Here is a 26512-nt window from a genome sequence, read left to right as displayed (position 1 = left end):
AGCTGCAGACACTGAAATCAGTTGCATCTGAGTGTAACTGAGCTTGTTGGATTTGGAGTGATCAGGCACATTACAAATTGTTGATTTCAGATACTTTGGCTTCCATTTTAATGAGCTCCTGGTTACTCACCCGCAAGAAGCAGCAAAACCTTAGGGTGGGTGGTACTCTAGCTGCATTGTTCTAGGTGGAGGAGGAAGCAGAACAGCAGCAGCGACAGCAGTAGCACAGCCCTCAACATGCATTATGGAAGTCTGTGGCCGGTTCCCAGTCAACCGCCATGATTCATTCATCTTATGGCAGTCAAATATCCCCCCATTTTTCCAGGGATTTTTGAAGATGGCTGCTCGTGGACAATGGCTACACCCTTCGACCATGGCTCATGACACCCCTTAGCAACGCTACCATGTCTCAGCAGATCAGGTACAACAACCAACATTTCAGGTGCCTTGATAAGTTCAGGAGCTCCCTTCAATATGCCAGAGGCTCACGTATAATAATGGTTTGCTGTGTCCTATGCAATATTGCCATCTAGAGAGAATTAGAGCTGCAGGAAGCAGATGGGCAAGAGGACTCAACCTCTGAGGAGAAGCAAGTGGGCAAGGCCAGGGCCAGCACAAAGCTTTGCGGATAGAGATTCAAGAGATGCATTGATTGCTCAACAGTTCCTGTGAAGAGTTGGGTCCCCTCCTAGCAAAACTGAAACCAACGCACCTTGCAGTAACAGTCCTGGTAACCTCAGTCACCATTTCCTTAATCCTTATGACCCATCAGTTGTTCTACATACACTTTGCAGACCAAAGTGCCAAGTGATGAATGTTTTAAAACACCCAAACACAGTCATCTGCATCAAATCATTGAACATCTAAGTGTCATCCCATAGTGCCTTTCTTAAAAGGTTTATTCACTTTGTTACTTCTACAAAGTGTTGCCCTGGTGGCTTCAGCAGAGCTGGTGGTAAGCTGCTGTGGATCAAGTTGGGACCCTTGAGATGCTAGTGACCAGTGACATCTGAGAGCTCGAGTCTGTGAAGACACGGCTGCAGACTGCAGCTCCTTGGTTGCTGCTGGGGCTGTCTGGTCCTGCCGGCTTTCAGGGACCATGGTGGGTATTAGTTGAGGGGATGGCGAGGGAGCAGACATGCTACCATCCTGAGAGAGGTGTAAGGAATCTTACAACACCAGGTTATAGTCCAACAGTTTTATTTGAAAATCACAAGCTTTCGGAGGCTTTCTCCTTCGTCAGGTGGCGAAGGAGAAAGCCTCCGAAAGCTTGTGATTTTCAAATAAAACTGTTGGACTATAACCTGGTGTTGTAAGATTCCTTACATTTGTCAACCCCAGTCCATCACCGGCATCTCCACATCATCCTGAGAGGGCAGCACTTGCTGTCCCAAGGTGTCACAGTCACTCCCATGGGGTTGTGGCTCATTACTCCTACTGAGCTGAGGGACAACAGACTGTAAGAGATGAGTGACACCTTGAAAGCCTCTGTCGACCTGGTCCACCAGTCTATCCATGTGGTGCATTAAGTGGAGCAAACGCAGACCAGAGTCTGAATGGCAGCCGCCGGAGCTTCCATCAAAATTGCAAAGGCTGGTGACACAGATAGCTGCTGTGAGGGCCTGGCTGCTATGTCCATGGAGGTGGCTCCAGGATAGATTGCAGAGTGAAAATGTCATGCGAGAGAGCTCCACATATCCTGGAAGCGGACTGCTCCATACTTTCAGACATGGGTGGTCAAAGTCTTTGGCAGGCCTTCCAGCAATTTGTCTCCTGGGCTGTCTCTGATACCAGTACCTGCTCCTCCTTATTTGTGCTGTGTGTTTCACCAAGTGCATGACCCTCTAACTCACTATCTACCCCACCTCACGCTAGTGATTGGGAAGGAGCGTGTGATGGTGGGTACTTAGGAGGGATGTCGTCCTCTGTGGTGTCTTCAAGAAGTTCTTCAGGGGGTTCTTGCTACTGAGAAGGATTTAGAGGAAAGAGGAAAGGGACAAATTGGAAATGAGAGACTGGACATTTGTGCACGAAAGGTTTCAGAATGCTGGTTGAGGTTTTTAAGTTGGCTTAATGTGCAATTGCCCCTCGTTCCAACCATCTCTTAACTGCAGTACAGTAATAGAACAATATGAAAGCAGTCTTAAAATTGAGTGAATTCAGCCTCCCTTTAAGAGGAGCAGTAACCCTTTAAATAGTGGCCCGGGTCTCCTGACGGAAATTGAGCGGTCTAGGTGGGCGGGCAGATTGCTGCCGATGCGATTGGCCAGCCAGTCCGCCAATCTTATAATGAGGCCCGATCCTGCCTCTTGTTAAAATCAACCTCATGGTGTCGAAATTTGAGGATGATATCAAATTAGGGGGTACAGCTAATAGTGTGGCGGAGTGCACCAAAATACAGGAACACAGGATTGCATAATGGGCGGATAAAAGGCAAATAATATTCAATATAGCGAAGTGCGAGGTGGTTCTTTTCGGTAGGAGGAATAAGGAAGTCTTTATTCCTTAGATGATAAGAAACTAAATGGGGTAGAGGAGCAGAGATCTGGGAATACAGATACATAAATCACTAAAAGTAGCAGAAGTTGATAAGGCCATAAAGAGTGCAAACAAGGTACTGGGTTCATTTCTAGAGGCACAGCATACAAAAGCAGGGAGTTAATGTTAAATTTCTATAGTACCTTGATTAGACCACACTTGGACCACTGTGTGCAGCTCTGGTCTCCATACTACAAAAAGGATATTGAAAAAGGATATTGAAAGTACAGAAAAGATTTACAAGGATGTTACCAGAATTGAGAGGATGCTACAATCAGGAAAGATTGAGCAGGCTGGGGCTCTTTTCTCTTGAAATGAGAAGAGTAAGAAAAAGCCTGATAGAGGCCTTTAAAATTCTGAAGGGGTTTGATAGGGTGGATGTGGAGAAACTGTCTCTGCTTGTGGATGAGTCCAGAACAAGTGAAAATAAGTATAAAGTAGCCACTAACAGATCAAATCAGAATTTCTTTACACATAGAGTAGTGAGAATGTGGAACATACTGCCACGTGAAGTGGTGAAGCAGATAGCATTGTTGCATTTAAAGGGAGGCTTGATGCATACATGAGGAAGAAAGGAATAGTGGGATTTGGGGGCAGGATGGGAAGAGGTAATTGGATGAAAGGAGGCTCGTGTGGAGTATAAACAGCCACATAGACTAGTTGGGTTGAATGACCTGTTTCTGTGCTGTAGATTCTATGTAATTTTATGTAAAACAAATACAAAACTTTTGTCACTTTGAGAATTCCTGCTCTCATGGAGCTTCCTTGACAAATATCACGTTTTGGTGCTATGTTCTCTCTTAAATATTTTTTGCATGAAATCTTGGTCTTTAATAAGGCTTGCTTATGACCGGTGAACAAGCCCTTAGTATTGCAGGCTCTTCCTTACTTCATTATACTGTTCTTTGTAGTAAGGGAGCACAGCAGACCTCAAGCATTTGCCCAAATAATGTGGTGAGCCAGTACATGTAAGCATGAGCACTAAAACGGCACAAAATTGCATTATTGATCCCTGTGTATTTATCCCAGCCATATCGTCAAACTAGCGATACAATCTGCCAATTTTTAAAATTCCAAACTGATTTTTTAATCATCCATTCTGCCTTACTGGGTAATCCAAAGTGGTAGATATGGTACACTACAACGCTCCCCGGGGGTTTGGAGAAGGAGACATTGGAAGGATTCTGCAGAAACCTGCAGCAGTACTCACCAATTTAAAAATATCAGTGGTGAGACTGTGGGAGGAAGCTGTGGTCAAGGTGATGGTAAGCAATAAAAGGTAAGCAGGTAAGCATGTCCCAAGATGACCTCTATTTCCTCACAATGTAGGGAGCTATGGAGTTGTGCTACTATGTGGGAACTGGTTACAACCAACTTAGATGATTGACAGCAGCATGTGCATATGCCCATATGGAACATTTATATCCGGATGGCTGAGGGAGGAGGTGTGGAGCAACATAGGAATAAAGGCCACCACACTGACCCCCTCTTCCTTCCCACAGCAGCTTCAGCCTTTAACCAAGAAACATTCACTAAAAGAGTTAATCACAGCCTGTGAAGAGTTAACCTAATCCTGGATCTGTTTCATCCAAATCATTGCCTGTTTTATTTTGGATTACAGTTGGACCAACAAGAGGATTGTCTCAAAGGGAAATGCACCCGAAAGATCATCATCAGCAAAGGCACTTTGCCGGTGCTGGAGCTACAAAACATGACAGTCTTCTTTCAACAACATGGGTGAGGAGCAGACACATAATGCAAGATGATTACAATTTACCCAGTAATAGATTTAATCCATAGGTTTAATTGGTAACATGTTCAGAGTTTAACACACAGCTAGGAGTATGTTATACATAGGAAAACAAATGGCTAGAAGAGTTACACACAGGATAACACACAACTCGGAATGTGGTACACACAGGATAACACACAACTCGGAATGTGTTACACCCAGGATAACACACAATTTGGAATGTGTTACACACAGGATAACACACAACTCGGAATGTATTACACGCAGGATAACACATAACTCGGAATGTGTTACACACAGGATAACACACACACCTTGCCACTTGCCTCACTGAAAGAGGAACAATCCCTAACTGACTGAGTCAGTTAGGATTTTTCCCTAACTGACTCTTCCCTACCCTTATGTGTCTGGCCTTCCTCTTGAACTGGAGTATGGCATGTGAGGTGAGAGATGAAAAGGGAAATAAATATAACCTGGTAGTTGTGGTGTTGTAATTGGTCTCAGTGTCCTTAAGTTAGGAAGGTTAAAATCCATCAGGATTCTCACTCCTGAACACGACCCCTATTGAAAGCACATTTGTGGACAGTGGGTGGTGAGAGGATTGTGCTCGGCTCTAATGCCCCCCACGATTAAATGGCCTGCTGGTACTTACCGTCAAGGTACACAACTGGATAATGGCTGCTTAGGTGAAATATTGTAGAATGACTTGTGTACATGGTACCGTACCCTAGAAGGGGGAAAAAACTGTCTAAAAAGAAAAACAAGTAGTTTATTCAAAAATGTATTATTTAATCAACAGGCGGGCTCTCCCAGTCTTCTACAGTGGAATGTATATCTACGGCACTGAGGAAGAGCTGTTCATCAAAATAAACAAGCAATTGACGGTCCTCTGGAATGGAAAAGGAACAGTTACTGTTTCCATGAAGATGCAAATTAATGTCACTGGGCTTTGCAGTCACTCTAGTGGTAAGGAGCAGTTCATGAGACAGTTCAGCGATGATTCACCAGGATGATACCTAGGATAAAGGGACTGATCTATGAGAAGGGACCGAGTAAACTTGGGTTATATTCTCTGGAGATGAAGAGGTTAAGGGATGAACTGGTTGAGATGTTCAAAATAATGAAGGGCATTCACATGGTAGACAGAGAGTGATCCTATGATCCTTAGCGATTTGGAAAAACTGACAAGTATGTTTCCTATGGTGAAATGAAGACCACCTCTGAATGATAATTGGAAACCACCTCAATATTTTTGTGCTTACCAAGAAAAAGAAACAGTGCTGGTGTGTTGGATCGTCTGGATCCAGCATGTAGAGGAAAATTGAGTGGGGAGGATTGCACACCAATAAGGGAGCCCACCTGATTTTCTGTCCACTAATTCAACTGGATGGAAATTGGGAACGATCTCTTGTGGACATGCAATCCTATCCACCCGATTTCCCTCAATAACCTGCGTCCAAACGATCCAGAGGCGAGTGATAAAACCGACAATTACAGGCCAGTCAGCCTAACGTCAGTGGTGGGGAAACTTTTAGAGACAATAATCTGGGACAAAATTAATTGGCACTTGGAAACGTTTGTGCTAATAAATAAAAGTCAGCACAGATTTGTTAAAGGAAATCGTGTTTGACTACCTTGATTGGGTTTTTTGATGAAGTAATGGAGAGGGTTATTGAGGGTAGTGCGGTTGATGTGTATATGGACTTTGAAAAGGCATTTGATAAAGTACCACATAATGGACCTGTTAGCAAAATTAAAGCCCCTGGGATTAAAGGGACAGTGGCAGCATGGATACAACATTGGCTAAAGGACAGAAAGCAGAAAGTAGTGGTGAACAGTTGTTTTTCAGACTGGAGGGAAGTATACAGTGGTGTTCCCCAGGGGTCAGTACTAGGACCATATTAATGACCTGGACTTGGGTATGGAGGGTATAATTTCAAAGTTTGCAAATGACATGAACTCAGAAATGTAGTAAACAATGTGGAAAATAGTAATAGACTTCAGGAGGACAGAGACAGACTGGTGACATGGGCAGACACATGGCAGATGAAACTTAATGCAGAGAACTGTGAAGTGATATATTTTGGTAGGAAGAATGAGGAGAGGCAATATAAACGAAATGGTACAATTTTAAAGTGGATACAGGAACAGAAAGACCTGGGAGTGTATGTACACAAATCTTTAAAGGTGGCAAGACAAGTTGAGAAGGCTGTTAAAAAAGCATACAGGATCCTGAGCTTTATTAATAGAGGCATAGAGTACAAAAGCAAGGAAGTTATGCTAATCCTTTGTAAAACACTGGTTATGCCCCAGCTGGAATATTGTGTTCAATTCTGGGTACCACACTTTAGGAAGGATGTCAAGGCCTTAGAGAGGGTGCAGAAGAAATTTGCTAGAATGGTACCAGGGATGAGGGACTTCAGTTAGGTGGAGAGGCTGGAGAAGCTGGGGTTGTTCTCCTTAAAAAAGAGAAGTTTGAGAGGAGATTTGATAGAGGTGTTCAAAATCATGAACCGTTTTGATAGAGTAAATAAAGAAAAACTGTTTTCAGTGGCAGAAAGGTCAGTAACCAGAGGACACAGATTTAAGGTGATAGGGAAAAGAGCCAGAGGCAACATGAGGAAACATTTTTTTACGCAGCGAGTTGTAATGACCTGGAATGCACTGCCTGAAAGGGCGGTGGAAGCAGATTCAATAGTAACTTTCAAAGGGGAGTTGGATAAATACTTGAAGGGAAATATTTACAGGGCTATGAGGAAAGAGCAGGGGAATGGGACTAATTGGATAGCTCTTTCAAAGTGCCAGCACAGGCACATTGGGCCGAATGGCCTCCTCCTGTGCTGTACCTACTATGATACTATGATCCAATATGACCAGGAAAATCTGTTCCATCCTCTTCGTCTAAACCATGCAATACCTTTTTTCATTTGTTCTTGTTGTGTGAGTGATGCTGGAAAAGCTGAATATTTATTGTCTGTCCCAAGTTGTCCTGAGATGATGGTTGGTCTTCTCTTTGAACTGCAACAATCTTTGGGAGTACCATTAGCTAACAAATAACAAATATTAAAAAAAGAAACGATTTCCTCACTTCCTCCAAGTGTTAGCATTATGCAGAGTGAATCTTTTTCTTTGCTATCACAAAAACACTCCCGAGGTCAGGTGTAGCATGGATTAGATGAAGAATATGGGGCAGAAAGATAGGTGCTGAAGGAAGATAAGGAAGTGAGGATACTGTATGGATTAAGGATGGTAAAATAAGCAAGAAAGGTAGAAAACATTGTGGAGCTACTCAAGAGATTATGGGGTTGATTTTGAAGTGACTGTTTCCATCGAGTAGGAGGCAGGCAGAGCGAACCTGCTGACTTTTGTTGGATACAGTCAGCGGTCAAAATCATTTTTATGGTCAAGTCTCATTTGAATTCCATCATTGAGCAGCTCATTGACTGAAGGGGGGTGGAAAATGCAGGGAGTATACTGCGGAGCCAAGCTAGTCCAGGTAAATAAAATGGTAAAAGGGGGGAGCGGGGGACTTTTTGCAGAATATACCAGCCAAAAAGATCCTTTTATACCTCATGGAGGCTCTGATTCAGCAGGAGGTAGTCTGGGATTGTGACCTGTTGCAGGATGACCTGCAGTCACCCCGTGGGTCTGACACGGTGCTACCAGTGATAGGCAAGGCCTTGAATTCCTTGCCTCATGGTGGGGTAAGTTCAGGGGGTCACTGGCAACATTGCCAGCATTAGTCAGTTGGCAGTGCATCAGTGCAATCAGAAAGTAACTGATGCATGGTTTGCCAGCGCTAACCACTACATCTACTTCCCCATGGACCGGTAAGCCCGAGCCTTACGCTTTTTTTTTGCATAGCTGGATTCCCAACACACTGCGGGTGAGAGAAGGCACTCAGGAAGACCTCTGCGCACCTCTGGCTCACATCTTTGTTGAAATAAAAACTTACTAATACAGGGAGGAGTCCTGGACACATTGTAGAAGCCCTCTTCTTACTTGTCACTTACATTACTCTTACCCGAGTCTATATTTAGATAGTTACAATCACCCATTATTATTGGCCCTGTTGTTTTTCCTTTCCACTGTTTGGCAGCCATGATATGCTCCCAATAGAGTAACAGTTCCCTTCCTATTCCTTAACTAACCAAATCAATTCAGCTTTTGTACCATCTCCTATATCGTCCCTATGTCCCAGTGCTATAATGGAATCTTTGATTAATACTGCCGGCCTGGTCCACCACTCACATACCAATTGGTACCTTGAGCTCACTAATTTTATAGGAGGAAGAAGAGAAATAACTTGCATTTATATAGTGCCTTTTATGTCCTCAGGACATGCCAAAGCCTTTCATAGCCAACGAAGTACTTTTGAAGTATACTCACTGTTATAATGTAGGGAAACACAGCAGTCAATAGCAAGGCCACAGAAATAGCAATGAGACAAATGACCAGATAATCTGTTTTAGTGATGGTAGTTGAGGAATAAATATTGGTTAAGACAATACACATAACTTAAGCTGTAGGGTGTTTTGGGGGTGTTCTCACCCTATTGATCGGTGCCGAAATCGGGTCCCCGATCTAGCCCAGGAACACCTATACCTCACGGATCGGGGTCTGGGAAAAACGGGACTTATGCTAACGCACCCAGTGATGGATCACATAGCTGAATAGCACAGAGAACACACAAACTCGGTGTCTGATTTTGAATTGGAAGGTTGGTTTTATTGTACCGCCAATGCGAAGAAAATGACGATTAAAATGGTCCTACGCAGTACATTGGGTTACACACACTACAGTACACTACCCCACTAAACTAAGAGGTTGGTGGGGACCCTGGAAACACCTATCACACACACACACATGGTCGAGGCTCACCAATCCTTGCGCACTTGCAGATCTGGCTGACCTGTTCCCTCACGTAGGGTACATTGGTTTCGCTGGAAGACGCTCTCCTCTCTGGAGAGCTCGGGTGGCGGAGGAATCAGCCCAAAAGTCAGGGCTGAGTTGCACGAGTGAGGAATCCGAGAGATAAAAGAGCAACAAAGGGTGTTTTGGGCTTCCACTTTTATACCCCTCTCTTACAATAGTTTTTAATGTTCGTTTAAAAGTTCTTTCAAAGCCTCTTAAAAGTCCTTGATGGGTTTCAATGGCCCCTCGTCTTGCTGCCTTTGCCTCTCTCGATGGGCTATTGTTCTTCGAATTAATGCTGATTGTTGATCACCTGCTATACAGGGCTCCTTTTGTATCCAACGTCCTAGGTGTTGATCGGTTTTGCTTTAAAACAAAGACATGGCCCCACCATGTCTGGAGATGTGATTCACTGGGTGGTGGCTGTTTAATTCAACCTTGTTTCTTTCCCACATTCCACTGTGTTTTGTTGATTCGTTTGGTGACCTTTCAACTGCACCTTCCATCTTAGAATTTTGGTCAATGGCCAAATTTTACAGACTCAGGGAAAAGGTGGAATTCACTGAATTCTACAAAGCCTCCATCTGTCTGTTTAGCAGTCATACTCATTTTACTCCCTGCCTATTTCTGATCTTTTTTATTTTCTCTCCTAGGTCATATATGGCACAATTAGATATAGCAGAAAGCTCCCTTTACTCTGTCCCAACAACTTGAGAAAAGCAATCCCATACTGGATCACAGTGATAAATTCCCATTTCCCAAACCAGCGGTCATGTGGCTTCTTTGAATGAGTTTCCAGTTTAGTACCAATTGTTGTCAAAGTAGGAACATTTTTGTGCTGTGGGCCTAGACTCAGAAACTGAATAAAGACTGTCAAAACTAATTAATAACTAGAAAAGATTTTCACTCTATCAGTCCAGGCTGGATTTGAATATAGGTCCCAAAGGTGAAAATGTGGTGTACTAATCCACTAGTCCTCCATGGCACAGCAGATTAGTGCTCGTATTGTGGCACAGTTACTCTCACTCCGAACCTGCGTTTTTAATCAATGGCCTTTGATAGCAATAATGATGGCAGGGTGTTAAACTTTGAACATGCATTTTATTTCATATGCTTATTCATTATTCTTGTGCTTTGTTTCATTTTTAAAGATGTTGTTGGCCATACATTTGCAGCAACATGGGAGTTAGAAAAGATTGGGATGTCCTGCAGTACCAAACCTGCAGAAGATCATCAGATCTGTCAGGTATGGAAACATAACATTTTTCATTGCTAATTTTAGCAATTGCTAAGGTACTTTATTATTTGGATGGAGGAAAAAATAATAAGAACTAGGAGGAGGAGTAGGCCATATAGCCCTTGAGCCTGTTCCACCATTCAATAAGTTTTTAAATCTCAACTCCAATTTCTTGCCCTATCCCCATATCCCTTGACTCTCTTAGTGTCTAAATATCCATTGATCTCAGTCTTGAATATACTCAACGACTGAGCATCCATGGGCTCTGGGCTAGAGAATTCCGAAGATTTACAACCCTCTGAATGAAGAAATTTTTCCTCATCTGGATCCTAAATGGCCGACCCCTTTTCTTGAGACCATAGAATCATAGAAAGGTTACAGCACGGAAGGAGGCCATTCGGCCCACCGAGTCCGCGCAAGAGCAATCCAGCTAGTCCCACTCTCACGCCCCTTCCCTCCAAATGTTTTCCTTTCAAGTACTTATTCAGTTCCCTTTTGAAGACCATGATTGAATCTGCCTTCACTACCCCCTTGGGCAGTGCATTCCAGATCGTAACCACTCGCTGTGTAAAAATGTTTCTACTTATGTCATCTTTGGTTTTTTTGCCAATCACCTTAAATCTATGTCCTCTGGCCCTTGACTCTTTGCGCAAATGGGAACAGTTTCTTTCTATCTGCTCTGTGTAGACCCTTCCTGATTTTGAATACATAAGAAATAGGAGAACATAAGAACATAAGAAATAGGAGCAGGAGTAGGCCAATCGGCCCCTCGAGCCTGCTCCGCCATTCAATAAGATCATGGCTGATCTGATCCTAACCTCAAATCTAAAGAACACAAGAAGTAGGAGCAGGACCCGGCCACTCAGCCCCTGGGACCGCTCTGCCACCCACAGGGCCTTGACCGATCCGAACTCAGCTTCATGCCCAAATTGATAGAATGCCTCTATCAATTCTCCTCGCAACTGTCTCCATTCTAAGGAGAACAACCCCAGCTGCTCTAGTCTATCCACGAAACTGAAGTCCTCATCCCTGGAATCATTCCAGTAAATCTCTTCTGCACCCTCTCTAAGGCCTTCACATCTTTCCTGAAGTGCAGTGCCCAGAACTGGACACAATGGGCTCCATTTTAGTACCCACTATCGGGTGCGTTCCTGGCGGGGGGCTCCGAAAATCGGGGAATCCCGGAGCGGGTCGGGAGCCCGGCTCCGACCCGCCCATTTCCGGGTTCCCCACAGATGCGCCGACGTGCGCGCGCAGCCCCCGCGTGTGGGACTCCCCCAGGCAATTAAAGCTGGCGGGGTGCCACTTAACAATATTTATCTAGCTATTTCAGGTCATTAACAGACCTGATTAAGGGGATATGTCAGGAGGGGTGGGATTTTAGAAATAACTGGGACTGTTTCCCATACTAGGGGAAACACTCCCAGTTGAAATGGACGTGTTGCAGCTATCAGCCTGTGGCAGCTGCAAAGTGTCGGGGGTGGTGGTGTGTGTCAGCTTCACCTCTGACTTCTGAGCGGTCTGAATTGCTCCCACTCCCTGGGTTCTAGACCTTGGACTTATTTGGGGGTTGTGACAAAGTGCAGCAGACAACTGGTTTTGGTGCAAAAACTTTGACCTTTATTCAAGAGAGAAAATACAACACAACAATCTTAACACTCTAATAAAATGGGGAACACTTCTGTACACACGAGGGAAATTACAGCAGAAGGATACCTCACCCTTCCCAATCCCACTGTACTAGCTAGGTTGGACCCTAAAGGGCCAGAGATAATGCTCACCAAAAGAAACCTTGACAGTAATTCACCCAGAGGTAAGTCAGAAATAGATTGTAGAGTGGAAACTTTGCGGATCTTCGGTTTTCTCTTGAGTTGGTTTTCTTTGGTCGTGGTGGCCCAATGTTACCCGGTTGGTTGGTGGCAATATTCGGTTGGTTGTTTCGTAAGGCTCTTGTTGCTGCTGTTGTGGGAAAAAATCACCACTCGGAGTCAGACTTAAAGATTCAACATGCAGTTTATTGGACAAAGCTTTGGGAGAAGGACTGGACACTACACTCCGTAGTGAACGCAGCTACCTTCTCAACTTTAAAATGGTTGTCATGCTTTTTTATACCTTTGAAATACAGATTTCAGTAGCTTTTACATCATAAATCTTGATTACACACATTAACCAATTAAGTCCGCACAGCAACAACGGACAGTTTATACATTAACCAATTAAGTCTGAACAACTATTATCACCTTAAGACAGCATGCCTTTGTTTTATGCAGTCTGGTGCTATAGTTTTTATCAGTTCGTTATGAAATGTCCATTGTATTCTCAGACTGCATGCCAGTTCTGGAATGTACAAACTCAACACTTTTAACTGTCTTTCCCACAGTCACAGAATCCATTTTATTTAATAGTGTCCCTTTGTTAATAGAATCCATTTTGTTTTAATAGTGTCCATTTTATTAGTAGTCAAGTGTTATATTTAAGCCTTTAATTAAGGTTAGTCTAATCTACACAAAGCGCATTTCAATGTGGTTTTAGGGTAAATACCACTGTCATGTACCCATTAGTCACTTCATCGTTGCCTTTAATTCAACAGTCCAAAATCCACGCTAACACTGCGAGGTGTCTGATGGTCACTGGGGCTGTTGCTCTGGTTTCTTCTTGTGTGTCGGCCTGCTTCTAGAGCTGCTGACCTTCCCTGTCGACCTGCTCTCCTTGTTGTTCACTGGAAGCTGCCCTTCCTTCCAGACACCGGCAGAACCAACACAAGCAGCCCACCAGAGCCAGCAAGCCAGAGAGAGAGAGCGAGAGAGAGGTTTCGAGTTTCCACTTGTGGATGTCTCACTTACAATGGTCTTCGTCACTTTAAAAAAAACACTTCATGTCTGTTTAAACAGTTCTTACAAAGTCCTTAAGAATCTTTGATGGCTTTTTGATGGTCCCTCATCATGTTGCCAATGCTTCTCCCGATGGGTCATTGTTAATTCCGATTTGCTGATCACCTGGTATGCAAGCTTCCTTTTGTATCCAACGTCCTAGTTGTTGATACGTTTTGCATTAAAACAAAAACATGGCCCCACCATGTCTGGAGCAGTTGCCTCTTTCAATGGCTGACTGCCTTTTGAATTCGTGCTGAATGTCGACCACCTGCTGTCGGTTTTGCATTAAAACAGAGTCATGTCTGAAGCATTAATTCTCCGAAGTTCCACGGTGTGTGTGTTGTTGATTTCGTCTGGTGACCTCTCAACTATCCTTCCATTTTAGGATTATAGTCAATGGCCAAAGTTTTCCCATACTCAGGGTTTTTTAGGGTTTTTCTCCAGGTTTTGGGGGATCTGTGAATTTTGAGAATCTTACAAAAGGTCCATTTGACAGTTGGGTGGGGGAGACCCTCACTCATTGCAGGAGGCCACTCTGTCACTTGGGACAAACTTTGGCCTCCACCACCCTCCTCCTGACAATCAAATTCACCAACTTGCACACTTACCCCGGGGTCCAGAGACACGGACCTACCTTGCGGACCCCCTCAGATGTACATCTTCCGGATGGGGGCCGCCGTAGCTGCTGTCATGACCTCCTCGGAGGGTGAACAGCATCACCAGCATCACCAGCCTCGCCGGCCAAGCCGTCCACCTCTGACACGTGGAGCTCCACAACACAGTGCTGTGACACATCCACCTGCACAGCAGGAGGGAGGGCAACTGCAGAGAGAGATGCGTCGCAGGGGGCACTACCCTCGCCACAGGGTCCACAGACCGAGGCTCAGCTTCCTGGACCTCTCTGAGCAGCAGTGCAAACGGAGGCTTAGAGTCACTCGACATGTAGTCGTGGACATCTGCAGCCTCCTTGATGCCGAGCTGCTCCCAGCTGGCCCGAGCACCATTTTCTTACCTGTCACTGTCAAAGTCACCACTGCCCTCAACAACTTCTCCTCCGCATCCTTCCAGGGTGCCACCGGGGACATCGCCGACGTCTCTCAGTCGTCTGCACAAAAGAGCCCTGCAAATACACCTACACCCACTTTGCAGTGACACAATGGGTGGCATCAGGTGTGGGGCTTCATTGTGATCCTCAGGAAAGGGCATTATTGCACAAACCAGACAAGATTCACAAAGACGTGGCAGTAGTGGTGCCAATATAATATGTGATGTGAGTTGGTCAGAAATCAATAGAAGTAAAAACCATGACAAACCCTCAAACACCCTTGTGCATCCCCTTCATGCTCACGACACGTTTGCCTTCCGCTTCCCACTGCACATATGTGATGCATGCCCTGTGGCTGCAGCACAGGTAGTGGCAGGTTGAGTGCGGCTGACTGTGAAAGAGATGCACGAGAGGGTGAGTATGAGATAGAGCCATGAGATTGTACGAGGATTGGGTTGAGTGGTAGTGGCGGGATGAGTACTGGCGAGGTGAGTAAGTGCAGGGAAGATGAGGATGAGGTTTGAGTGGGTGTGAGGGGTGATGTGACAGAGTAGTGTTGGCAGTGCAGAAGGAGATGTGGGGTGGGGGCGGTGATGTGGCAGACGGAGTGTAGGGGAATGAGTAAGTGTACTCACTTTGGCTGACCTACTGAGGTCATTGTAGCGCCTCCTGCACTGTAACTTGGTGCGCGATATGTTGGTGGTGCTGGTGACCTCCTCTGCCACCTCGAGCCAGGCCTTCCTGGTGGCAGAGGCAGGCCGCTTCCTCCCGCCCGCCGGGGGGAAGATCTCTGTCCTCCCCCTCCTCCTCACCCCATCTAATGATACCTGGAGTGAGGCATCATTAAACTGGGAGCAGCCTTCCCCCTGGGCTGCTCCATGCTGTATTTTTTCCTATTTGTTGCAGCATCTGTCAGTGGAGGACTGCCCCTTTAAATAGAGCTCCTCCAGCTGACAGACCTTACTGCACATGCGCAGTCCGCCCGACGTGCAGCTCAGCAGTGGGGAACCCGGAAGACTATGTAAGTGGATCCAATTAGGCTGCGATCGCGCGCGGGGCAGACTGATTTTGCCGGGCGCGTTACCCACGCGCCCAATAGCCCCCCCGCCGCAAACCCGCAGCCCTGGCAATATCGAGCCCAATACTCCAGCTGTGGCCATGTTTTATAAAGGTTCATCATGACTTCCATACATTTGTATTCTCTGCCTCTGTTTGTAAAGTCCAGGATCCCATATGCTTTTTTAGCTACTTTCTCAACCTGTCCTACCACCATCAACGATTTGTGCACATATACCCCCAGATCTATCTCTTCCTGTACCCCTTTTAGAGTTTTGCCCTATAGTTTATATTGCCTCTCCTTGTTCTTCCTACCGAAATGTATCACTTCGCATTTTTCTGCGTTAAATTTCATCTACCACGTGTCCGTCCATGCCTCCAGCCTGACTATATCCCCTTGAAGTCTATCTCTATCCTCCTCACTGTTTACTACCCTTCCAAGTTTTGTGTCATCTGCAACTTTTGAAATTGTGCCCTGTTCACCCAAGTCCAAGTCATTAATATATATCAAGAAAAGCAGTGGTCCCAGCACTGACCCCTGGGGAACACCACTGTACACCTCCCTCCAGTCCGAAAAACAACCGTTCACCACTACTTTCTGTTTCCTGTCATTTAGCCAATTCTGTATCCATGTTGCTACTGACCCCTTTATTCCATGAGCCACAATCTTGATGATAAGCCATGCGTATGGCACTTTATCAAACGCCTTTTGAAAGTCTATACACACCACATCAACTGCATTGCCCTCACCTACCTTCTCTGTTACCTCATCAAAAAACTCTTATCAGGTTATTTGAACACGATTTGCCTTTAACAAATCCGTGCTGGCTTTCCCTAATCAATCCACCCTCGTCCAAGTGACTGTTGATTCTTTCCTGGATTATCATTTCTAAAAGTTTCCCCACCACTGAGGTTAAACTGACTGGCCTGTAGTTGCTGGGTTTATCCTTACACCCTTTTTTGAGCAAGGGTGTAACATTTGCAATTTTCCAGTCATAGAATCATAGAACCGAAGAACATTTGCAGCTCAGAAGGAGGCCATTCAGCCCATTGTGTCCGCGCCAGCTGAGGAACGAGCCACCCAGCCTAATCCCGCTTTGCCCGCATTTGATCCATAGCCCTGCAGGTCACGGCTCTTCAGGTGCACATCCAAATATTTTTTAAATGAGTTGAGGGTTTCTCCTTTACCACCCTCTCAGGCAGTGAGTTCCAGACCTCCAACACCCTCTGGGTGAAAAAGTTTTTCCTCAGCTCCCCTCTGATCCTTCTACCAATCACTTTAAATCTATGCCCCCTGGTTATTGACCCCGCCACTAAGGGAAATCGATCCTTCCTATCCACTCTATCTCGGCCCCTCATAATTTTGTACACCTCAATTAAATCACCCCTCAGCCTCCTTTGTTCCAAGGAAAACAACCCCAGCCTATCCAATCCTTTGTTCCTATGTTCCTATCCAATCTGTCATCATAGCTAAAATTCTCCAGTCCTGGCAACATCCTTGTAAATCTCCTCTGCACCCTCTCTAGTGCAATTACATCCTTCCTGTATTGTGGTGACCAGAACTGTGTGCAGTACTCAAGCTGTGGTTTAACTAGTGTTTTATACGGTTCCAACATAACTTCCCTGCTTTTATGTTCTATGACTCTGGCACCAACCCCGTATCTACGGATGTTTGGAAGATTATGGCCAGTACCTCCGCAATTTCCACCCTTATTTCCCTCAGCAGCCTAAGATGCATCCCATCCGGACCGGGTGAGTTATCTACTTTAAGTACAGCTAGCCTTTCAAGTACTTCTTCTTTACCAATTTTTAGCCCATCCAGTATCTCAACTATATTTTCCTTTACTGAGACTTTGGCAGCATCTTCTTCCTTGGTAAAGACAGATGCAAAGTACTCATTTAATATCTCAGCCATTCCCTCTGCCTCCATGAGTCGATCTCCTTTATGGTCCCTAATCGGCACCACCCCTCCCCTTACTACCTGTTTACTATTTATATGCCTATAAAAGACTTTTGGATTCCCTTTTACATTGGCCGCCAGTGTATTCTCATACTCTCTCTTTGCCCCTCTTATTTCCTTTTTCACTTCTCCTCTGAACTTTCTATATTCAGCCTGGTTCTCATTTGTGTTATCAACCTGACATCAGTCATATGCCCCTTTTCTCCGTTTCATCTTACTCACTATCTTTTTTGTCGTCCAGGGAGCTCTGGCTTTAGTTGCCCTACCTTTCTGCCTCGTGGGAATGTGCCTAGACTGTACCTGAACCATGTCCTCCTTAAAGGCGACCACTGTTCAATTACAATTTTGCCTGCCAATCCTTGATTCCAATTCGCCCGGGTCAGATCTGTTCTTATCCCATTGAAATTGGCCCTCCTCCAATTGAATATTTTTACTTTAGAATGGTCCGTGTCCTTTTCCATATCTATGACCCCTAGTTCTAGACTCTCCAGCCAGGGTAATAGCCTCTCAGCATCTACCCTGTCAAGCCCTCTAGGAATTTTATAAGTTTCAATAATATCACCTCTCATTCTTCTAAACTCCAGAGAATATTGGCCTATTCTACTCAATCTCTCATTATAGGACAACCCTCTCATCCCGAGAATCAATCTAGTGAAGCTTCATTGCACCTCCTCTAAGGCAAGTATATCCTTCCTGAGGTAAGGAGACCAAAACTGTACACAATACTCCAGGTGTGGTCTCACCAGAGCTCTATATAATTGCAAATTGTAAACAATTTTACAACACCAAGTTATAGTCCAGCAATTTTATTTTAAATTCACAAGCTTTCGGAGATTTTCTCCTTCCTCAGGTAAATGTTTCAAGATCTCCTTGAAGCCTACGCATTTATACATATTGAATAATACATGGTGTTTACAGACTGCCTCTGCAACTGCCCGTTGCCAAGGCAATCACCGTGTTCAGACAGAGAGGTGTCATCTGCAGAACCCCCGAATACACATCTCTGTCTGAACACGGTGATTGCCTTGGCAACGGGCAGTTGCAGAGGCAGTCTGTAAACACCATGTATTATTCAATATGTATAAATGCGTAGGCTTCAAGGAGATCTTGAAACATTTACCTGAGGAAGGAGAAAATCTCCGAAAGCTTGTGAATTTAAAATAAAATTGCTGGACTATAACTTGGTGTTGTAAAATTGTTTACAATTGTCAACCCCAGTCCATCACCGGCATCTCCACATCATGACTATATAATTGCAGCAAGACTTCCTTACTCTTATACTCCAACCTCCTTGCAATAAAGGCTAACATAGCATTTACCTTCCTAATTGCTTGCTGTACCTGCAGGTTAACTTTCTGTGATTCGTGTACAAGGACACCTGAATCCCTCTGACTACTATTTCTTAGTCTCTCACCTTTTCAAAAATATTCTGCTTTTCTATTCTTCCTACCAATGTGGATAATTTCACATTTCTCCACATTATACTTCATCTTCCACCTTCTCGCCCACACACTTAACCTGTCTATGCAGCCTCTTCGCATCCTCCTCGCTGCTTACTTTCCCACATTGCTTTGTATTGTCAGCAAACTTGGATACATTGCACTCGGTCCCTTCATCTAAGTCATTGATTTAGATTGTAAACAGCTGAGGCCCAAGCACTGATCCTTTCAGCACCCCACTAGTTACAATCTGCCAAGCCAAAAATGACCCGTTTATCCCTACTCTTTGTTTTCTGTCTGTTAACCAATCCTCAATGCACACTAATATATTACGCCTAACCCCATGAGCCCTCATGTTTTGTAACAACCTTATGTGGCACCTTATCGAATGCCTTTTGAAAATCCAAATATGCTACATCCACTGGTTCCCCCTTATCTATCCTGCTAGATACATCCCCAAAAAACTCTAACAGATTTGTCAAACATGATTCCTCTTCCATAAAACTGTGTTGACTCTGCCTAGTCATATTATGATTTTCTAAGTGCCCTTTTACTGCATCCTTAATAATAGATTCCAGCATTTTCCTACTACTGATGTCAGGCTAACTGGCCTATAGTTCCCTGTCTTCTCTCTCCCTCCTTTTTTGAAGATAGCGGGGTTAGATTTGCTACCTTCCGATACACGGGGACCGTTCTAGAATCTAGGGAATTCCTGAAGATCAAAACCTATGCATCCACTTTCTCCCTCTTCATCAATTTCTTGGTCATCCTTTGCTGATTTCTAAAACCCTCCCAATCCTCAGGCTTACTACTCTTTTTGGCAATGTTGTACAACTCTTCTTTTAATCTGATACTATCATTAATTTCTCTAGTTAGCTATGGTTGGATCATTTTTCCCATGGAGTTTTTATTCCTCAAAGGAATGTATGGTAAGTATGATCTTAAACTTTGATGATAATTGGTAATTTTCCAGTGAAAATTAGTTCTATAACATGACTGGAAAATTACTCCTATGATACCAAAATAGGAAACATGGTAAATAATGAGGAATAATGCATTCAGATTCAGAATTATCTAAAGTTTTCCTTTTACTGCATCAGTGGTGTTACCAGCTAACACATCGTGCAGGACCAGCCAGAGAATCTTAGGAGACCTTAGGTCTGCTATGTCCAAGTCCTGATAATTATCCTGCCAAGCTGCATTATCATCATAGGATATTCTCACCACTACTGAGGCAGAGCCTCATTGAGCATTACCTTTAATGCCATTGAATCATATATATGGGTTCAAGAGACAATTGAATGTGATTCTGGAGAAAGGATTGAAGGATACAATGAAAAGGTAGGTAATGAGGATGACTTCTAGAAAAGAGTAGAATTGTTTGGTCCTAATAAATTTTACCTGTTCCTAAGAAATATGTTCTTAGGGTTCCCGTGGTGTTACTAACAGGAAGTTGGAGCATATGGTCTTTCTCTTACCTGTCTCTATTACCTTTATGCTGTTGCACACCCCATCTTTTCCATCCATCATCCTTCCCAAACCTCCCCATCCCTTTCCCTCCCTTCTATCCCTTCCACTGTCTCCCCCTTATCCCTCTCCCTCTTATGCTCCATTGTCCTTCTCTCACCCCCATCCCTCTTCCCACATTGCCCGACCTGACATGCAAACCCCAAGGCAACAATGGCTTCTCCGTGGTTGGGACCTAACTAGGTAACAGCTGAAAAAGGACTGAGGTGCTCAGGCCCCAGGTCAAAAGGCCAGGAGCGACAGGGAGCAGGCCAGGAACCGCAGAAAAGGTGAGAACAGGCCAATGGTGGGTGAAATTGGGCAGATAAAACTGAGGCAGAATCCAGCCAGAGTGGTGGGAAGAAGCTATTGTGATGGCTGGAACATGGGAATTGTGAGGTGGAATGCTGGAAAAAAAATGTAAAACATTTTAATTTAACTCAATTCTTTCACAAAAAAAACCTTACTTGGGAGTCTGCAGGGTCTGAAAGGTAAGTGAGCAACAACAGCTCCTACTTTCCAGACTAAGGGGCTGATTTTTCTCTTCCTTTCACCCCATTTTTTGGCATGAATGGGGCGGTAGTGGGATGAAAATCGGAAAAAGAATATCGGCAACTTACCACCGGTGGCCTGCCCGTTGTAATTTTCGGGCACACCTTGATTTAGATGACCAGGTCTCCAGTCCAAAACTGGCGGGGATCTTAATAATATGTTAAAATTTAGGATCCTATAACATTGTTAGAACTCAAACGACAATCGTGTGACAATCAACATTGCCACTGCAGCTTCCACAACACACCCACAAACTATGGGTGGATCAGGTCGGGAGGCAGCCATTTGCAACGCTACTTAAAGAGATCACAAGCTGTAAGTCGTTAAAGCTGGAAGCAAGCCTGGCAATGAGGTTTTCTTCATTACTTTTGGGACTTTAAAACTTAAAGGCTTCCTTCAATTCAACGCCTTACTGCTTGGTGTGCTCTTTACAAATCCCTGCCACTTCAATCAGCTGCTCTGTTACACCCCCCCGCCTCCAAATCTCTTCAGCTCTTCCCTTTAAGGTATTGCTGCTGGACTCTTCAGTTCCTGGCCCGCTGGATTTTCCGCGTACCCAAATGGCAAAAAGGTCTTGCAGCATGGGTCAGAAATTGGTTGGGCTGGATGAGATAGAGAGTAGGTAAGGGGTATGTACTCGGATTGGTGGGATGTGACAAGTGATGCTCCCCAAGGATTTATACTGGTTTCAGCTTTTCACCATATTTATCAATGAGGGAATAGAGAATTGTATTTCAAAGTTTGCAGATGATATTAAGTTGGGAGGCACAGTAAGTAGTGCAGGTGGGAAAAGGAAGTTACAAAAGGACATAGATAGATTAAGTGAGAGGGTAAAACTGTGGCAATGTGGGTAATTGCTGAGTCATCCACTTTGGATCCTAGAAAGACAAATCGGAGTATTATCTAAATCATAGTATCATAGTATGGTACGGCACAGGATGAGGCCATTCGGCCCATCTTGCCTGTCCTGGTTCTTTGAAAGAGCTTTCCAATTAGTCCCATTCCCCTGCTCTTTCCCCATAGCCCTGTAAATTTTTTCCCTTCAATATTTATGCAATTCCCCTTTGAAATTTACTATTGAACCTGCTCCCACCACCCTTCCAGACAGTGCATTCCAGATCATAACAACTCTATGGGTAAAAAAACGTTTCCTCATGTCGCCTCTGGCTCTTTTCCCGATCACCTTAAATCTGTGTCCTCCAGTTACCGACCTTTCTGCTACTGGAAACAGTTTCTCCTTATTTACTCTATCAAAACGGTTCTTGATTTTGAACACCTCTATCAAATCTCCCCTCATACTTTTCTGCTCTAAGGAGAAAAAGCCAAGATTCTCCAATCTCTCCACATAACAGAAGTCCCTCATCCCTGGTACCATTCTAGTAAATCTCTTCTGCACCCTCTCTAAGGCCTTGACATCCTTCCTAAAATGTGGTGCTCAGAATTGAACACAATGTTCCAGCTGCGACCTATAAAGGTTCAGAATAACTTCCTTGCTTTTGTACTGTATGCCTCTATTAATAAAGCCCAGGATCCCATATGCTTTTTTTTAACAGCCTTCTCAACTTGTCCTGCCACCTTCAAAGATTTGTGTACATATGCCCCCAGGTCTTTCTCTTCCTGCACTCCTTTTAAAATTGTACAATTAAGTTTATATTTACTCTCCTCATTCTTCCTATCAAAATGTATCCCTTCACACTTCTCTGCGTTAAATTTCATCTGTCATGTGTCTGCCCATTTCACCAGTCTGTCTATGTCTTCCTGAAACCTGTTACTATCCCCCACATTGTTTACTACATTTCCGCGTTTTGTGTCATCTGTAAACTTTGAAATTACACCCTCTATACCCAAGTCCAGGTCATTAATATATCTCAAAAAGAGCAGAGGTCTGAAAAACAACCATTCACCACAACTCTCTGCTTTCTGTTGCTTAGCCAATTTTGTATCCACATTGCCACTGTCCCTTTAATCCCATGGGCTTTAATTTTGCTAACAAGCCTATTATGTGGTATTTTATCAAATGCCTTCTGAAAGTCCATAGACATATCAACCGCACTACCCTCATCAACCCTCTCCGTTATTTCATCAAAGAACTCAATCAAATTAGTCAAACACGATTTTCCATTAACAACTCCACGCTGACTTTCATTTATTAACCCATACTTTTCCAAGTGCCAATTTATTTTGTCCCGGATTATTGTCTCTAAAAGTTTCCCCACCACCGATATTAAGCTGACTGGCCTGTAATTGCTGGGTTTATCACTCTCCCCTTTTTTGAATGGGGTGTAACATTTGCAATCCTCCAGTCCTCCGGCACCACCCCCATATCTAAGGAGGATTTGAAGATTGTGGCCAGAACCTCTGCAATTTACTTCTCTCAGTAACCTTGGATGCATCCTATCTGGACCGGGTGACTTTTCTACTTTAAGTACTGCCAATTTTTTAAGTACCTCCTCTTTATCTATTTTTATCCTATCCAATATCGCCATCCCCTTCTCCTTTACTGCTACATTGGCAGCATCCTCTTTAGTGAAGACGGATGCGAAGTATTCATTTAGTGCCTCAGCCATGTCCTCTGCCTCCACAAGAAGATTTACTTTTTTGTCCCTAATCGGTCGCACCCTTTCTTTGAGTACCCTTTTACTATTTATATGTTTATAAGAGACTTTTGGGATCCCTTTTATGTTACCCGCTAATCTATTCTCGTACTCTCTCTTTGCCCTTCTTATTCCCTTTTTCAGATCTCCTCTGTACTTTCTGTATTCAGCTTGGTTCTCTATTGTATTATATAAACTGTACATTTGTCATAAGCCTCCTTTCTCTGTTTCATTTTAATCTCTATATCATTCATCATCCAGGGAGCTCTAGCTTTGGATGCCCTTCCTTTCCCCTTCGTGGGAATGATTCTACTCTCTACTCACACCATCTCCTCCTTGAAGGCCTCGCATTGTTCAATTTATGTTTTGTCTACCAGTTTTTGATTCCAATCCACCACTGTATTTAGCCCTCCTGGTGAGAAACGAGGATCAAGGAACTGAATGGCCTACCCCTGCTCCTATATTCCTACATATTCCTAAGCAGCCCGATCAGTGCAGGCAGCTCACCTCCTGAGGCCCTATCACAAAAATTGATTGGGTCTCCTTCCAACATCATTGGGATGGTGGAGCATATGCCAGGCCCCGCCCATTTGACATCCAATGTACATCAGAAACAAAAATTAACCCAGAAATATATCAGGATTCAAGTGGTAAGTACAATTCACGAGAAAACATCAGGAAAACTAGACCGAAAAGTGTGATGGTCAGCATGACAGAAATTGCATGACAGATAGCATCACATCACTGTGACTCACAAAAAAAGTGACAGAAAAAATGCTACAGGAAGTAAGGATTACATGAAGGGAAGTGTGTGCAAATGCATGACTTTGAATATAAAACTGGTGGATCTTCTTGATCAATTGATAAAGAGGAGGTACTAGAAAGACTAGCTGTACTTAAAGTGGATAAGTCACCCAGTCTGGATGGGATGCATCCTAGGTTGCTGAGGGCAGTAAGGGTGGAAATTGCAGTGGTACTGATCATAATCTTCTAAACATCCTTAGATACAGGGGTGATGCCAGAGGATTGGAGAATTGCATATGTTACACTCTTGTTCAAAAAAGGATGTAAGGATACAACGTCGGTGGTGGGGAAACTTTTAGAAGCGATAATCTGGAACAGAATTAACAGTCACTTGGATGAGGGTGGATTGATTAGGGAAAGCCACCACGGATTTGTTAAAGGCAAATCATGTTTAACTAACTGATAGAGTTTTTTGATGAGGTAACAGAGACGGTAGATGAGGGCAATGCGGTTGATAGGGTGTGTATGGACTTACAAAAGGCGTTTGATAAAGTGCCGCATAATAGGCGTGTCATCAAGATTGAAGCCCATGGAATAAAAGGGGCAGTAGCAGCATGGATACAGAATTGGCTAAGTAAGAGGAAACAGAGAGTAGTGGTGAATGGTTGTTTTTCGGACAGGAGGGAGGTGTACAGTGGTGTTCCCCAGGGGTTGGTACCAGGACTACTGCTTTTCTTGATATATATTAATGACTTGGACTTGGGTGTACAGGACACAATTTCAAAATTTGCAGATGACACAAAACTTGGAAGTGTAGTAAACAATGAGGAGGATAGTGATGACTTCAAGAGGATATAGACAGGCTGGTGCAATGGGCGGACACGTGGCAGATGAAATTTAACGCAGAAAAATGCGAAGTGATACATTTTGGTAGTGAGAATGAGGAGAGGCAATATAAACTAAAGGGCACAATTCTAAAAGAGGTACTGTAACAGAGAGATCTGGGGGTAATTTTTCACAAATCTTTGACGGTGGCAGGGCAGGTTGATTGACAGGCTGGCTGATGTCAGGAGTTGCAACGTGAGGGGGGGTAGAGAAAGAGAGAGAGCAAGACGTCATCCGACGCTGGAATGGAAGACCGGGGGGGGGCGGGGGGGTGGAGGAAGAGTGGAAGATTGGAGGTTGTGGGGAGTGGAAGGTCGGTGGGGGGAGAGTGGAAGATCGGGAGGAGAGAGGAAGATCAGGGGGGAGAGGGGAACATCTGGGAGAGGGGAAGTTCGGGGGGGATGAAGAGGGGGAGATCGGAGGGAGAAAGGAAGATCGGGGGGACATCGGGGAGTTGAAGAGGGGGAGATCGGTGAGGGAGACATCGGATATTGGAGCAGGATGGAAGGGTAGGTTGATTTTGAGTTTTAACTTCGTGCAATGGTTTTTTATGTAATTTATTTCGTTTCTTTTTGCCTGATCCGGCCCTTCACGCCTGGTTTCACCAAGTGTGAATCAGAAGCCGTGGGAAAGCCACCCAGGTAAGTTAAAAATCGTTCTAACTACCTAATATGTCGCAAGTAAAGTGCCATAAGTACCTCAATGAGGTACATTTGGCTCTTAAACTATCATCCCATCATCCCACCGGCTTTAATTGCCAGTGGTACTTCTGGATCCGGGACGCCCGCGTGCACACAGGTGCATCTGTGGGGAACTCGGAAGTCGGCGGGTTGGAGCCAGCTTCCGAACCCGAATGGGATTTCCCCGATTTTCGGAGCCCCCAACGCACCCGCAATTTCCAGGAAAAATCAAATCCATAGAGTTCAAAAGCAAGGAAGTCATGATGAAACTTTATAAAACACTGGTTTGACCACAACTGGAGTATTGTGTCCAGTTCTGGGCACTGCACTTTCGGAAAGATGTGAAGGCCTTAGAGTGGGTGCAGAAAAGATTTACTAGAATGATTCCAGGGATGAAGGACTTCAGTTACCTGGATAGATTGGAGAATCTGGGGTTGTTCTCCTTGGAACAGAGAAGATTGAGAGGCGATTTGATAAAGGTATTTAAAATCATGAAGGGCCTAGCTAGAATAGATAGAGAGAAACTGTTCCCATTAGCAGAAGGGACAAGAACCAGAGGACATAGATTTAAGGTGATTGGCAAAAGAACCAAAGATAACATGAGGAAAACTTTTTTACACAGAGAGTGGTTAGGATCTGGAATGCACTGCCCGAGGGGGTGGTGGAGGCAGATTCAATTGTAGCATTCAAAAGGGAACTGGATAAGTACTTGAAAGGAAAAAATTTGCAGAGCTAC

General features: G+C 44.3%; 1 protein-coding gene across 1 annotated transcript in view; it reads left to right on the top strand.

The window, feature by feature from the left end:
• The first annotated feature begins 3668 nt into the window (after window positions 1-3668).
• LOC137320383 (otogelin-like protein) overlaps window positions 3669-26512 on the top strand; it is a 160959-nt gene continuing 138115 nt past the window's right edge. Inside the window, exons 1-4 of the mRNA XM_067982083.1 lie at window positions 3669-3803; window positions 4160-4275; window positions 5091-5257; window positions 10357-10451. Of these exons, the coding sequence (XP_067838184.1) occupies window positions 3669-3803; window positions 4160-4275; window positions 5091-5257; window positions 10357-10451 (513 nt within the window). The remainder of the gene's footprint in view (window positions 3804-4159; window positions 4276-5090; window positions 5258-10356; window positions 10452-26512) is intronic.

The sequence above is a fragment of the Heptranchias perlo genome, chromosome 4, assembly GCF_035084215.1.
Source record: "Heptranchias perlo isolate sHepPer1 chromosome 4, sHepPer1.hap1, whole genome shotgun sequence".
Classification (NCBI taxonomy): domain Eukaryota; kingdom Metazoa; phylum Chordata; class Chondrichthyes; order Hexanchiformes; family Hexanchidae; genus Heptranchias; species Heptranchias perlo.
This window is presented reverse-complemented; position numbering and strand designations above follow the sequence as displayed.